The sequence below is a fragment of the Telmatherina bonti genome, assembly GCF_933228915.1.
Source record: "Telmatherina bonti genome assembly, chromosome: 11".
NCBI classification, from domain to species: domain Eukaryota; kingdom Metazoa; phylum Chordata; class Actinopteri; order Atheriniformes; family Telmatherinidae; genus Telmatherina; species Telmatherina bonti.
Genome location: NC_136629.1, coordinates 2,093,936 through 2,111,387, shown reverse-complemented (window position 1 = coordinate 2,111,387; position 17,452 = coordinate 2,093,936). Strand labels below are relative to the sequence as shown.

Below are 17,452 nucleotides of genomic sequence, written 5' to 3'. Positions count from 1 at the left end.
ACACATACAGTATTTGTAGTATACGAACATGATGGGGATTGTGGGTATTGTACATCCTCCTCCCCAGAAGAACTCAGGATGTGGTTTGATCCATTTCTTACCACACACTGAGTCTATTTCCAAACAACTTGATGCTGTTGAGGTGTGTGATGGCTCGGTCCACAGCGTACTCATCTCCCATCTCAACCAGTGCTGTACCAGGTACACTCTTCATGAACTTTACCTGCAAACACACATAAAGTGATGTAGATGATGACTGAACTGTACATGCACCTACTCAACATGGAAACTCTCTGAATCTTTCATCTGATCATAACATAAGTGTTTCCCCACACTTTTGTAACCCCTTTATGGTCCCAGTATAGGAATAAACCTGCACTGACCTTCTCAATGTTGCCGTAGAGACAGAAGAGATTAAAGATGCGGGTGCAGTTCATCTTGGAAGGGTGAAGGGCTCCTACCATGGCGACTGAACTGGCAGCATAACCATAATATGTGGATGACTGGGTCAGGGGGTAGGCCACCATGTCTGGGACATCCACTGAGGTCAGCTTGTATCTTCTGTTGCTGGGCAGAGTCAGCAGGGGGCAGGCTGGAGCAAAGGAGACAGGTGGCGTTCACTCAGATGAACTCCATGGACTGTTTGATATGTGGAGTGTGTGTAAGTTATATTCTGTTTTCATAATGGCCATTAATGCACTCATTCGGGTGTGCAGAGTTTATTACAGCTGCCAGTTCCATGGGAGATGGCAGGCTTCTGGCCACCATGACCTGGCCCACATGGAAACGAGGCAAAACCCAGTTCCGACACAGATCAAAGCAGGTTCTGAAGATGCTCCTGACATCAAGATCAGGAGGCTCATCATAAATCTGTTGTACTTACAAAACCAGGTGTGCACTATTCTATTCTATTCTATTCTATTCTATTCTATTCTATTCTATTCTATTCTATGCTGTGCTACAGTCATTTATCCATCCATCCAGCCATCTTCTGCCGCTTATCCGGGGTCGCGGGGGCAGCAGCCTAAGCACCCAATCCTGAGGCCACCAAGCTGGATCCCCTCAACACCTTGGCTGCGCCTAGAAATTCTGTCCGGACAGCTCGTACAAGGGGGTCCGATACCCCATACTCCCGGAGTACCCCCCACAGGAGCCCCCGGGGGACACGGTGGAACGCCTTCTCCAGGTCCACAAAACACATGTAGACTGATTGGACAAACTCCCATGCCCCCTCCAGGACCCCAGAGAGGGTATAGAGCTGGTCCACTGTTCCGCGACCAGGACGAAAACCACACTGCTCCTCCTCAATCCGGGATTCCACTATCCGGCGGACCCTCCTCTCCAGGACCCCTGAATAGACCTTACCAGGGAGGCTGAGGAGTGTGATTCCCCTGTAATTGGAACACACCCTCCGGTCCCCCTTCTTAAAAAGGGGGACCACCACCCCAGTCTGCCAGTCCAGCGGTACTGTCCCCGATGTCCACGCGATGCTGCAGAGGCGTGTCAGCCAGGACAGCCCCACAGCATCCAGAGCCTTAAGGAACTCCAGGAGGATCTCATCCCCCCCCGGGGCCTTGCCGCCAAGGAGCTTTTTGACCACCTCAGCGACTTCAGCCCCAGAGATAGGAGAGTCCACCCCTGAGTCCCCCAGCTCTGCTCCCTCATCGGAAGACGTGTTGGTAGGATTGAGGAGGTCTTCGAAGTATTCCTTCCACCGACCCACAACGTCCTGAGTTGAGGTCAGCAGCTCCCCACCTCCACTGTACACAGTATTGACGGAGCACTGCTTCCCCCTCCTGAGCCGCCGGATGGTGGACCAGAATCTCCTCGAAGCCGTCCGGAAGTCTTTCTCCATGGCCTCGCCGAACTCCTCCCATGCTCGAGTTTTTGCCTCGGCAACAGCCAAAGCCGCATGCCGCTTAGCCTGTCGGTACCCATCAGCTGCCTCCAGAGTCCCACAGGCCAAGAAGGCCCGATAGGACTCCTTCTTCAGCTTGACGGCATCCCTCACTGCTGGTGTCCACCAACGAGTCCTGGGATTACCGCCACGACAGGCACCAACGACCTTACAACCACAGCTCCGGCTGGCCGCCTCAGCCCATTTGGACTCAATGTCCCCCGCCTCACTCGGGACATGGTTGAAGCTCTGCTGAAGGTGGGAGTTGAAGCTCGCTCTGACAGGGGACTCAGCCAGACGTTCCCAGCAGACCCTCACAACACGTTTGGGCCTGCCAGATCTGACCGGCTTCCTCCCCCACCACCTGAGCCAACTCACCACCAGGTGGTGATCAGTTGAAGCTCCGCCCCCCTCTTCACCCGAGTGTCCAAGGTATGTGGCCGCAGGTCCGATGATACGACTACAAAATCCATCATCGAACTGCGGCCCAGGGAATCCTGATGCCAGGTGTACATATGGACACTCTTATGCTGGAACATGGTGTTCGTTATGGACAATCCATGACGAGCACAGAAGTCCAATAACAAAACACCATTTGGGTTCAGAGGGGGGGTTGGGGGGGACCATGCCTCCCAATCACTCCCCTCCAGGTCTCACTGTCATTGCCCACGTGAGCATTGAAGTCCCCCAGCAGAACAATGGAGTCCCCAGAAGGAGCACCCTCCAGCACTCCCTCCAAGGACTCCAGAAAGGGTGGGTACTCTGAACTGCTGTTCGGTGCATAAGCACAGACAACAGTCAGGACCCGTCCCCCCACCCGGAGGCGGAGGGAAACTACCCTTTCATCCACCGGGGTAAACCCCAACGTGCAGGCACCAAGCTGGGGGCTGATGAGAATGCCCACACCTGCTCGGCGCCTCTCACCATGAGCAACTCCAGAGTGGAAGAAGGTCCAGCCCCTCTCGAGGGTTCTGGTTCCAGAGCCCAAGCCATGCGTCGAGGTGAGTCCAACTATATCTAGTCGGAACCGCTCAACCTCACGCACAAGCTCAGGCTTGTGCCCACGGGAGGAAGCCCTACTTTTTATTGAAGCTGCTTCCATTCACATTGTGCCAATTGCATGATTGCTCCCAGCTGGGTGCTGCAACAGAGTTTGTTGCCATTCTTGCTCTTTATTATTATATATGGTATGCCGAAACTGTTATTGTCCACAATTGAAAGGGGTTTTGAGTCCTGTACAATTACATCAATAAGTGCTTGGTCCAGAACGGCGGGTCGTCGTGGACGTACGGGGAACGGCGGGTCGTCGTGGATGTGGACGTAAGAGGAACCGCGGGTCGTCGTGGTCGTGGACGTACGGGGAACGTCAGGTCGTCGTGGATGTGGACGTAAGGGGAACCGCGGGTCGTCGTGGTCGTGGACGTACGGGGAACGTCAGGTCGTCGTGGTCGTGGACGTAAGGGGAACCGCGGGTCGTCGTGGTCGTGGACGTACGGGGAACGTCAGGTCGTCGCGGATGTGGACGTAAGGGGAACCGCGGGTCGTCGTGGTCGTGAACGTACGGGGAACGTCAGGTCGTCGCGGATGTGGACGTAAGGGGAACCGCGGGTCGTCGTGGTCGTGGACGTACGGGGAACGTCAGGTCGTCGCGGATGTGGACGTAAGGGGAACCGCGGGTCGTCGTGGCCGTGGACGTACGGGGAACGTCAGGTCGTCGTGGATGTGGACGTAAGGGGAACCGCGGGTCGTCGTGGTCGTGGACGTACGGGGAACGTCAGGTCGTCGTGGATGTGGACGTAAGGGGAACCGCGGGTCGTCGTGGTCGTGGACGTACGGGGAACGTCAGGTCGTCGTGGATGTGGACGTAAGGGGAACCGCGGGTCGTCGTGGACGTACGGGGAACGGCGGGTCGTCGTGGATGTGGATGTAAGGGGAACCGCGGGTCGGAGTGGATGTGGACGTAAGGGGAACTGCGGGTCGTCGTGGACGTACGGGGAACAGCGGGTCATCGTGGTTGTGGACGTACGGGGAACAGCGGGTCGTCGTGGATGTGGACGTACGGGCAACCGCGGGTCGTCGTGGTCGTGGACGTACGGGGAACGTCAGGTCGTCGTGGATGTGGACGTAAGGGGAACCGCGGGTCGTCGTGGTCGTGGACGTACGGGGAACGTCAGGTCGTCGTGGATGTGGACGTAAGGGGAACCGCGGGTCGTCGTGGTCGTGGACGTACGGGGAACGTCAGGTCGTCGTGGATGTGGACGTAAGGGGAACCGCGGGTCGTCGTGGACGTACGGGGAACGGCGGGTCGTCGTGGATGTGGATGTAAGGGGAACCGCGGGTCGTAGTGGATGTGGACGTAAGGGGAACTGCGGGTCGTCGTGGACGTACGGGGAACCGCGGGTCGTCGTGGACATGGATGTACGGGGAACAGCGGGTCATCGTGGTCGTGGACGTACGGGGAACAGCGGGTCGTCGTGGATGTGGACGTACGGGCAACCGCGGGTCGTCGTGGTCGTGGACGTACGGGGAACGGAAGGTCGTCGTGGATGTGGACGTAAGGGGAACCGCGGGTCGTCGTGGTCGTGGACGTACGGGGAACGTCAGGTCGTCGTGGATGTGGACGTAAGGGGAACCGCGGGTCGTTGTGGACGTACGGGGAACGGTGGGTCGTCGTGGACGTACGGGTAACGGCGGGTCATCTTGGACGTACGGGGAACCGCGGGTCGTCGTGGTCGTGGACGTACGGGGAACAGCGGGTCGTCGTGGATGTGGACGTACGGGGAACCGCGGGTCGTCGTGGTCGTGGACGTACGGGGAACGTCAGGTCGTCGTGGATGTGGACGTAAGGGGAACCGCGGGTTGTCGTGGTCGTGGACGTACGGGGAACGTCAGGTCGTCGTGGATGTGGACGTAAGGGGAACCGCGGGTCGTCGTGGTCGTGGACGTACGGGGAACGTCAGGTCGTCGTGGATGTGGACGTAAGGGGAACTGCGGGTCGTCGTGGACGTACGGGGAACCGCGGGTCGTCGTGGACATGGATGTACGGGGAACAGCGGGTCATCGTGGTCGTGGACGTACGGGGAACAGCGGGTCGTCGTGGATGTGGACGTACGGGCAACCGCGGGTCGTCGTGATCGTGGACGTACGGGGAACGTCAGGTCGTCGTGGATGTGGACGTAAGGGGAACCGCGGGTCGTCGTGGTCGTGGACGTACGGGGAACGTCAGGTCGTCGTGGATGTGGACGTACGGGGAACCGCGGGTCGTCGTGGTCGTACGGGGAACGGCGGGTAGTCGTGGATGTGGACGTAAGGGGAACGTCAGGTCGTCGTGGATGTGGACGTAAGGGGAACCGCGGGTCGTCGTGGTCGTGGACGTACGGGGAACGTCAGGTCGTCGTGGATGTGGACGTACGGGGAACCGCGGGTCGTCGTGGTCGTGGACGTACGGGGAACGGCGGGTAGTCGTGGATGTGGACGTAAGGGGAACGTCAGGTCGTCGTGGATGTGGACATAAGGGGAACCGCGGGTCGTCGTGGTCGTGGACGTACGGGGAACGTCAGGTCGTTGTGGATGTGGACGTAAGGGGAACCGCGGGTCGTCGTGGTCGTGGACGTACGGGGAACGTCAGGTCGTCGTGGATGTGGACGTAAACACCGCTGTGAGGACTGAGTGACTCATCAGGATCAGAAGTCGGGTTTGGAGACGGAAAGGTTGCTGAGAGAAATGTGGTGTCAGCACCGTTGTCGTTTTCCTCCAGCTGGATATGTGCCCTTTCTGCTGGTCTTAGTCCTGATGTGGACGGCTTGGCTGGAGGGGACGAGAACTGTCCCAAAGGTTTTCATTGCTTTGTCTCTGTACCAGCACTGGCAGTCACAGCAGAAGCCTGGCTTCCTGATCAATACATACATGTATATATAGTTGTTCACAGGCTGCTATAAAAGATATTTAACATAATATTCTGTAACATCTATAATCATAGCTTTACTGTGTACATGGACTATGACTGTTCTAAGAGATAACTGTGTTGCTACAGATGTGAATAATGTCAGGTTGGAACTCCCGACAGACTTCTTTGCCACAGAAAGCTGTGATGCAACACACACAGTATGTGAAGTTCAGTGTGTCATGCCATGTTTGGGAATGTTTTAGTGTCCTGGCCATGTGTCCCACAAGGACTTAGGACAATAAGAACATTTCAATTTTATGGAAAGTTGAGCATTTAGACGGCGTGGACGACACATTCCCGGTCCAGGGGTGATAAATCTGAAGTAAAGAAGTGATGAATCATCCTGAAGACCACGTCTGATGTAAAGAAGACCTAGCTTGGTGTTGTCCTGTTAAACTGGACAGGGCGGCCATTAGAACTACGGTGATGACAGCTTCTTCCCCCATTTATGTCATGGTTTCAAGTGGTTAATCACCAGGATGGTTTTAGGATGGTCATCACATTTGTGGCATCCCTGCTTCGATATCTATTGTTTTACATAGCTGATAACTGTGATGTTGTTAGCATAGTTATGTTAGTTGCATTGCCATTTACTTTTGTTGTTAGATGTAGCTCATCACCAGGATGTTTTTACCATGGTTATCAGTTACATCCTCCTTCTAGATCTGTTGTTTCATGAAAATGACAAACCATACAAGAAGAAGGTTCTTCAACGCACAGTATTGGTCTAATGCCACAGTAAAATGCATCATAATCATTTCCATCTAAAGGTTTGACAGCTAACTGGTCATCTTTACATTAGTGTTACCAGCTATCACATAAAGTAATTGTGGGTTATTTCCTTGAGTATGGTACAGTAGTTGCTCGCGTACTATCAAGACAATACAATGGTTTTTTTGAGTAATTCATTTTTATTTACAGCTTGTGTCTGGCAATCGCGGTCCTTAATTGTAGGAACAGACCCTCCTTTCAACAAAAGCCTGGTAGCAAATCCCCGTCATACTGGTCCTTGTTTGTCCAACAGTCTTCAGTGAAATGCCGTCCATAAATAAAAACATTGCAACACTGTGGCTGCTCCCAAAAACAAACTGAATGTCACAGGCACAGCTGGTCTTAAATAGGTTGTCTGATGATTGCTGGAATGTGGATCAGGTGTGCCTCCAGTTCCCAGCTGACCACGCCCACCAGGGAACAGGAATCACCACAGAAAAAGACTGTGGGTCCAGTAAGCTGGTCCTCTGGTCAGTTTCCCCACACAGAACCAACCTAGCTCCTGTCTTCTCCACCTCATGGTCAGCTCACACCTGAAAAAACTCTTGTGACGATGTGCTTCCTGATGTGCCCATCTGCGGACTGGTGACAGTGAAACCAGCTCCAAATGAATTCTGGACTTTTGTGCAGAACTTGGTTGACTGGGTGGAAGTTCCATCTGGCGCTCAGACCATCTGGGTTTACTTAACTTCTAGAAACCTCCGCAGGAGGCCAGAAGGACTTCTGGATTTCTGCTTTATGGAATATCATAATGTACCACCAGGAAAATCGATCCATCTATCCTTCCATCCATCCATCCTTCCATCCATCCATCCATCCTTCCATCCATCCGTCCATCCATCCATCCGTCCATCTGTCCATCCTTCCATCCTTCCATCCATCTATCCATCCATCCGTCCATCCATCCGTCCATCCATCCATCCGTCCATCTGTCCATCCTTCCATCCTTCCATCCATCCGTCCATCCATCCATCCACCCATCCGTCCATCCATCCATCCATACATCCACCCATCCATCTGTCCATCCTTCCATCCATCCATCCATCCTTCCATCCATCCATCCATCCATCCTTCCATCCATCCACCCATCCGTCCATCCATCCATCCATACATCCACCCATCCATCTGTCCATCCTTCCATCCATCCATCCATCCATCCATCCATCCATCCATCCACCCACCCACCCATCTGTCCATCTGTCCATCCTTCCATCATACATCCTTCCATCCATCCGTCCATCTATCCATCCTTTCATCCATCCACCCATCCATCATCCATCTGTCCGTCCATCCGTCCATCTGTCCATCCTTCCATCCATCCATCCGTCCATCTGTCCATCCTTCCATCCTTCCATCTGTCCATCCTTCCATCCTTCCATCCATCCGTCCATCTATCCATCCATCCATCCATCCACCCATCCATCTGTCCATCCACCCGTCCATCCATCCGTCCATCCATCCGTCCAGCCATCCATCCATCCATCCATCCGTCCATCTGTCCATCCTTCCATCCATCCATCCACCCATCCGTCCATCCTTCCATCCATCCATCCATACATCCACCCATCCATCTGTCCATCCTTCCATCCATCCGTCCATCTGTCCATCCTTCCATCTATCCATCCATCCATCCATCCACCCATCCATCATCCATCTGTCCATCCATCCGTCCATCGGTCCATCCTTCCATCCTTCCATACATCCATACATCCATCCATCCTATCCACCCATCCATCTGTCCATCCTTCCATCCACCCATCCATCCATCCATCCACCCATCCATCTGTCCATCCTTCCATCCACCCATCCACCCGTCCATCAATCCATCCGTCCATCCATCCGTCCATCCATCCATCCATCCATCCATCCATCCACCCATCCATCTGTCCATCCTTCCATCCACCCGTCCTTCCATCCATCCATCCATCCATCCATCCACCCATCCATCATCCATCCATCCATCCATCCACCCATCCATCCGTCCATCCTTCCATCCATCAATCCATCCACCCATCCATCATCCATCTGTCCATCTATCCGTCCATCCATCCATCCGTCCATCTGTCCATCCTTCCATCCTTCCATCTATCCATCCATCCATCCATCCATCCACCCATCCATCCGTCCATCCTTCCATCCATCAATCCATCCACCCATCCATCATCCATCTGTCCATCTATCCGTCCATCCGTCCATCCGTCAATCTGTCCATCCTTCCATCCTTCCATCCATCCATCCATCCATCCATCCATCCACCCATCCAACCGTCTATCCATCCATCCATCCGTCCATCCGTCCATCTGTCCATCCTTCCATCCATCCATCCTTCCATCTGTCCATCCTTCCATCCATCCATCCGTCCATCTGTCCATCGTTCCATCCATCCATCCACCCATCCATCCGTCCATCCGTCCATCTGTCCATCCTTCCATCCATCCACCCATCCGTCCATCTGTCCACCCTTCAATCCATCCATCCATCCATCCATCTGTCCATCCTTCCATCCTTCCATACATCCACCCATCCATCCATCAATCCATCCATCCATCCACCCATCCAACCGTCTATCCTTCCATCAATTCATCCATCCATCCTTCCATCTGTCCATCCTTCCATCCTTCCATCCATCCATCCATCACTCCATCCGTCCATCTGTCCATCCTTCCATCCATCCATCCACCCATCCATCCGTCCATCCGTCCATACATCCACCCATCCGTCCATCTGTCCACCTTTCCATCCATCCATCCATCCATCCATCTGTCCATCCTTCCATCCATCCATCCACCCATCCATCCATCCATCCATCCACCCATCCATCATCCATCTGTCCATCCATCCATCCATCCATCTGTCCATCTGTCCATCCTTCCATCCATCCATCCATCCATCCACCCATCCATCCGTCCATCCTTCCATCAATTCATCCATCCATCCTTCCATCTGTCCATCCTTCCATCCATCCATCCTTCCATCAATTCCTCCATCCATCCATCCATCCTTCCATCCATCCATCCATCCATCCATCCATCCTTCCACCCATCTATCCATCCGTCCATCCTTCAATCAATTAATCCATCCATCCTTTCATCCTTCCATCTGTCCATCCTTCCATCCATCCATCCACCCATCCGTCCATCTGTCCACCCTTCAATCCATCCATCCATCCATCCATCTGTCCATCCTTCCATCCTTCCATACATCCACCCATCCATCCATCAATCCATCCATCCATCCACCCATCCAACCGTCTATCCTTCCATCAATTCATCCATCCATCCTTCCATCTGTCCATCCTTCCATCCTTCCATCCATCCATCCATCCATCCGTCCATCTGTCCATCCTTCCATCCATCCATCCACCCATCCATCCGTCCATCCGTCCATACATCCACCCATCCGTCCATCTGTCCACCTTTCCATCCATCCATCCATCCATCCATCTGTCCATCCTTCCATCCATCCATCCACCCATCCATCCATCCATCCATCCACCCATCCATCATCCATCTGTCCATCCATCCATCCATCCATCTGTCCATCTGTCCATCCTTCCATCCATCCATCCATCCATCCACCCATCCATCTGTCCATCCTTCCATCAATTCATCCATCCATCCTTCCATCTGTCCATCCTTCCATCCATCCATCCTTCCATCAATTCCTCCATCCATCCATCCATCCTTCCATCCATCCATCCATCCATCCATCCATCCTTCCACCCATCTATCCATCCGTCCATCCTTCCATCAATTAATCCATCCATCCTTTCATCCTTCCATCTGTCCATCCTTCCATCCATCCATCCATCCATCCGTCCATCCTTCCATCAATTCCTCCATCCATCCATCCGTCCATCCATCTTTCCATCCATCCATCCATCCTTCCAACCATCCATCCACCCATCCATCCGTCCATCTGTCCATGCAACCATCCATCCGTCCATCTGTCCATCCTTCCATACATCCATCCATCCACCCATCCATCAGTCCATCCGTCCATCATCCATCTGTCCATCCATCCATCCATCCATCTGTCCATCTGTCCATCCTTCCATCCATCCATCCATCCACCCATCCATCCGTCCATCCTTCCATCTGTCCATCCTTCCATCCATCCATCCTTCCATCAATTCCTCCATCCATCCATCCATCCTTCCATCCATCCATCCATCCATCCATCCATCCTTCCACCCATCTATCCATCCGTCCATCCTTCCATCAATTAATCCATCCATCCTTTAATCCTTCCATCTGTCCATCCTTCCATCCATCCATCCATCCGTCCATCCTTCCATCGATCCGTCCATCCATCCTTCCATCCATCCATCCATCCTTCCATCCATCCATCAATCCTTCCATCCATCCATCCTTCGATCCATCCATCCATCCATCTGTCCATCCATCCATCCATCCTTCCATCCATCCATCCATCCGTCCATCCATCCATCCATCATCCATCCATACTTCCATCCATCCGTCCATCCATCCATCTGTCCATCTATCCATCCATCCACCCATCCATCTGTCCATCCGTCCATCCATCCACCCATCCGTCCATCTGTCCACCCTTCCATCCATCCATCCATCCATCCATCCACCCATCCATCCACCCATCCATCCATCCATCCATCCACCCATCCATCATCCATCTGTCCATCCATCCATCTGTCCATCTGTCCATCCTTCCGTCCATCCATCCATCCATCCATCCGTCCATCCTTCAATCAATTAATCCATCCATCCTTTCATCCTTCCATCTGTCCATCCTTCCATCCATCCATCCATCCGTCCATCTGTCCATCGTTCCATCCATCCATCCACCCATCCATCCGTCCATCTGTCCATCCTTCCATCCATCCACCCATTCGTCCATCTGTCCACCCTTCCATCCATCCATCCATCTGTCCATCCTTCCATCCTTCCATACATCCACCCATCCATCCTTCAATCCATCCATCCACCCATCCATCCATCCATCCATCCGTCCATCCTTCCATCAATTCATCCATCCATCCTTCCATCTGTCCATCCTTCCATCCATCCATCCTTCCATCAATTCCTCCATCCATCCATCCATCCTTCCATCCATCCATTCATCCATCCATCCATCCTTCCATCTGTCCATCCTTCCATCCACCCATCCATCCGACCAGCCATCCATCCATCCACCCATCCACCCGTCCATCCGTCCATCTGTCCATCTGTCCATCTGTCCATCCATCCATCCTTCCATCCATCCATCAATCCTTCCATCCATCCATCCATCCATCAGTCCATCCATCCATCCATCCATCCATCCATCCATCCGTCCATCCATCCAACCATCCTTCGATCCATCCATCCATCCATCTGTCCATCTGTCCATCCATCCATCCATCCATCCATCCGTCCATCCATCCATCCATCATCCATCCATACTTCCATCCATCCGTCCATCCATCCATCTGTCCATCTATCCATCCATCCACCCATCCATCTGTCCATCCGTCCATCCATCCACCCATCCGTCCATCTGTCCACCCTTCCATCCATCCATCTGTCCATCCTTCCATCCTTCCATACATCTATCCATCCACCCATCCATCCACCCATCCATCATCCATCTGTCCATCCATCCATCTGTCCATCTGTCCATCCTTCCGTCCATCCATCCATCCATCCATCCATCCATCCGTCCATCCTTCAATCAATTAATCCATCCATCCTTTCATCCTTCCATCTGTCCATCCTTCCATCCATCCATCCATCCGTCCATCTGTCCATCGTTCCATCCATCCATCCACCCATCCATCCGTCCATCCGTCCATCTGTCCATCCTTCCATCCATCCACCCATCCTTCCATACATCCACCCATCCATCCATCAATCCATCCATCCACCCATCCATCCATCCATCCATCCATCCACCCATCCATCCGTCCATCCTTCCATCAATTCATCCATCCATCCGTCCATCTGTCCATCCTTCCATCCATCCATCCTTCCATCAATTCCTCCATCCATCCATCCATCCTTCCATCCATCCATCCATCCATCCATCCATCCTTCCACCCATCTATCCATCCGTCCATCCTTCCATCAATTAATCCATCCATCCATCCATCCATCCATCCATCCATCTGTCCATCTGTCCATCCATCCATCCATCCTTCCATCCATCCATCCATCCATCCGTCCATCCATCCATCCATCATCCATCCATACTTCCATCCATCCGTCCATCCATCCATCTGTCCATCTATCCATCCATCCACCCATCCATCTGTCCATCCGTCCATCCATCCACCCATCCGTCCATCTGTCCACCCTTCCATCCATCCATCCATCCATCTGTCCATCCTTCCATACATCTATCCATCCACCCATCCATCCATCCATCCACCCATCCATCCACCCATCCATCATCCATCTGTCCATCCATCCATCTGTCCATCTGTCCATCCTTCCGTCCATCCATCCATCCATCCATCCATCCATCCATCCATCCGTCCATCCTTCAATCAATTAATCCATCCATCCTTTAATCCTTCCATCTGTCCATCCTTCCATCCATCCATCCATCCGTCCATCTGTCCATCGTTCCATCCATCCATCCACCCATCCATCCGTCCATCCGTCCATCTGTCCATCCTTCCATCCATCCACCCATCCGTCCATCTGTCCACCCTTCCATCCATCCATCCATCCATCCATCTGTCCATCCTTCCATCCTTCCATACATCCACCCATCCATCCATCAATCCATCCATCCATCCATCCATCCATCCACCCATCCATCCGTCCATCCTTCCATCAATTCATCCATCCATCCTTCCATCTGTCCATCCTTCCATCCATCCATCCTTCCATCAATTCCTCCATCCATCCATCCATCCATCCATCCATCCATCCATCCATCCATCCTTCCACCCATCTATCCATCCGTCCATCCTTCCATCAATTAATCCATCCATCCTTTCATCCTTCCATCTGTCCATCCTTCCATCCATCCATCCATCCGTCCATCCTTCCATCAATTCCTCCATCCATCCATCCGTCCATCCATCCTTCCATCCTTCCAACCATCCATCCATCCATCCACCCATCCATCAGTCCATCCGTCCATCATCCATCTGTCCATCCATCCATCCATCCATCTGTCCATCTGTCCATCCTTCCATCCATCCATCCATCCACCCATCCATCCATCCATCCATCCACCCATCCATCCGTCCATCCTTCCATCAATTCATCCATCCATCCTTCCATCTGTCCATCCTTCCATCCATCCATCCTTCCATCAATTCCTCCATCCATCCATCCATCCTTCCATCCATCCATCCATCCATCCATCCTTCCACCCATCTATCCATCCGTCCATCCTTCCATCAATTAATCCATCCATCCATCCTTCCACCCATCTATCCATCCATCCATCCTTCCATCAATTAATCCATCCATCCTTTCATCCTTCCATCTGTCCATCCTTCCATCCATCCGTCCATCCTTCCATCAATTCCTCCATCCATCCATCCGTCCATCCATCCTTCCATCCATCCATCCATCCTTCCAACCATCCATCCACCCATCCACCCATCCATCCGTCCATCTGTCCATGCAACCATCCATCCGTCCATCTGTCCATCCTTCCATACATCCATCCATCCACCCATCCATCAGTCCATCCGTCCATCATCCATCTGTCCATCCATCCATCCATCCATCTTTCCATCTGTCCATCCATCTGTCCATCTGTCCATCCTTCCATACATCCATCCATCCACCCATCCATCCGTCCATCCTTCCATCCATCAATCCATCCATCCATCCGTCCATCTGTCCATCCATCCGTCCATCCATCCATCCGTCCATCTGTCCATCCTTCTATCCACCCATCCATCCGTCCAGCCATCCATCCATCCATCCATCCATCCATCCATCCATACATCCTTCCACCCATCCATCCACCCATCAATCCGTCCATCTGTCCATCTGTCCATGCATCCATCCATCCGTTCATCCGTCCATCTGTCCATCCTTCCATCTATCCATCCATCTGTCCATCCATCCATCCATCCATCCATCCACCCATCCATCCGTCCATCCGTCCATCCATCCTTCCATCCATCCGTCCATCCTTCCATCAATTAATCCATCCATCTTTTCATCCTTCCATCTGTCCATCCTTCCATCCATCCATGCATCCGTCCATCCTTCCATCAACTCCTCCGTCCATCCATCCTTCCATCCATCCATCCTTCCACCCATCCATCCACCCATCCATCCGTCCATCCGTCCATCTGTCCATCCTTCCATACATCCATCCATCCACCCATCCATCTGTCCATCCTTCCGTCCATCCATCCATCCATCCATCCATCCATCCATCCGTCCATCCTTCAATCAATTAATCCATCCATCCTTTCATCCTTCCATCTGTCCATCCTTCCATCCATCCATCCATCCGTCCATCTGTCCATCGTTCCATCCATCCATCCACCCATCCATCCGTCCATCTGTCCATCCTTCCATCCATCCACCCATCCTTCCATACATCCACCCATCCATCCATCAATCCATCCATCCACCCATCCATCCATCCATCCATCCATCCATCCACCCATCCATCCTTCCATCCTTCCATCAATTCATCCATCCATCCGTCCATCTGTCCATCCTTCCATCCATCCATCCTTCCATCAATTCCTCCATCCATCCATCCATCCTTCCATCCATCCATCCATCCATCCATCCATCCATCCTTCCACCCATCTATCCATCCGTCCATCCTTCCATCAATTAATCCATCCATCCATCCATCCATCCATCTGTCCATCTGTCCATCCATCCATCCATCCTTCCATCCATCCATCCATCCGTCCATCCATCCATCCATCATCCATCCATACTTCCATCCATCCGTCCATCCATCCATCTGTCCATCTATCCATCCATCCACCCATCCATCCGTCCATCTGTCCATCCTTCCATCCATCCACCCATCCTTCCATACATCCACCCATCCATCCATCAATCCATCCATCCACCCATCCATCCATCCATCCATCCATCCATCCACCCATCCATCCTTCCATCCTTCCATCAATTCATCCATCCATCCGTCCATCTGTCCACCCTTCCATCCATCCATCCATCCATCTGTCCATCCTTCCATACATCTATCCATCCACCCATCCATCCATCCATCCACCCATCCATCCACCCATCCATCATCCATCTGTCCATCCATCCATCTGTCCATCTGTCCATCCTTCCGTCCATCCATCCATCCATCCATCCATCCATCCATCCATCCATCCGTCCATCCTTCAATCAATTAATCCATCCATCCTTTAATCCTTCCATCTGTCCATCCTTCCATCCATCCATCCATCCGTCCATCTGTCCATCGTTCCATCCATCCATCCACCCATCCATCCGTCCATCCGTCCATCTGTCCATCCTTCCATCCATCCACCCATCCGTCCATCTGTCCACCCTTCCATCCATCCATCCATCCATCCATCTGTCCATCCTTCCATCCTTCCATACATCCACCCATCCATCCATCAATCCATCCATCCATCCATCCATCCATCCATCCATCCATCCATCCACCCATCCATCCGTCCATCCTTCCATCAATTCATCCATCCATCCTTCCATCTGTCCATCCATCCATCCTTCCATCAATTCCTCCATCCATCCATCCATCCATCCATCCTTCCACCCATCTATCCATCCGTCCATCCTTCCATCAATTAATCCATCCATCCTTTCATCCTTCCATCTGTCCATCCTTCCATCCATCCATCCATCCGTCCAGCCTTCCATCAATTCCTCCATCCATCCATCCGTCCATCCATCCTTCCATCCATCCATCCATCCTTCCAACCATCCATCCATCCATCCACCCATCCATCAGTCCATCCGTCCATCATCCATCTGTCCATCCATCCATCCATCCATCTGTCCATCTGTCCATCCTTCCATCCATCCATCCATCCACCCATCCATCCATCCATCCATCCATCCATCCATCCACCCATCCATCCGTCCATCCTTCCATCAATTCATCCATCCATCCTTCCATCTGTCCATCCTTCCATCCATCCATCCTTCCATCAATTCCTCCATCCATCCATCCATCCTTCCATCCATCCATCCATCCATCCATCCTTCCACCCATCTATCCATCCGTCCATCCTTCCATCAATTAATCCATCCATCCATCCTTCCACCCATCTATCCATCCATCCATCCTTCCATCAATTAATCCATCCATCCTTTCATCCTTCCATCTGTCCATCCTTCCATCCATCCATCCATCCTTCCATCCATCCATCCATCCTTCCAACCATCCATCCACCCATCCACCCATCCATCCGTCCATCTGTCCATGCAACCATCCATCCGTCCATCTGTCCATCCTTCCATACATCCATCCATCCACCCATCCATCAGTCCATCCGTCCATCATCCATCTGTCCATCCATCCATCCATCCATCTTTCCATCTGTCCATCCATCTGTCCATCTGTCCATCCTTCCATACATCCATCCATCCACCCATCCATCCGTCCATCCATCCATCCATCAATCCATCCATCCATCCGTCCATCTGTCCATCCATCCGTCCATCCATCCATCCGTCCATCTGTCCATCCTTCTATCCACCCATCCATCCGTCCAGCCATCCATCCATCCATCCATCCATCCATCCATACATCCTTCCACCCATCCATCCACCCATCAATCCGTCCATCTGTCCATCTGTCCATGCATCCATCCATCCGTTCATCCGTCCATCTGTCCATCCTTCCATCTATCCATCCATCTGTCCATCCATCCATCCATC

General features: G+C 52.5%; 1 protein-coding gene across 1 annotated transcript in view; it reads right to left on the bottom strand.

Annotated features, from left to right (window-relative positions):
• The window catches only part of LOC306762772 (heterogeneous nuclear ribonucleoprotein L-like), a gene marked incomplete at its 3' end in the record, with an annotated part of 50,355 nt that overhangs the window by 1,972 nt on the left and 30,931 nt on the right, over positions 1-17,452 (bottom strand). The window contains exons 7-9 of the mRNA XM_079249377.1: positions 4,186-4,596; positions 384-592; positions 102-223 (exon numbers count right to left, since the gene is read on the bottom strand). Coding sequence (XP_079105503.1) covers positions 102-223; positions 384-592; positions 4,186-4,596 — 742 coding nt within the window. The remainder of the gene's footprint in view (positions 1-101; positions 224-383; positions 593-4,185; positions 4,597-17,452) is intronic.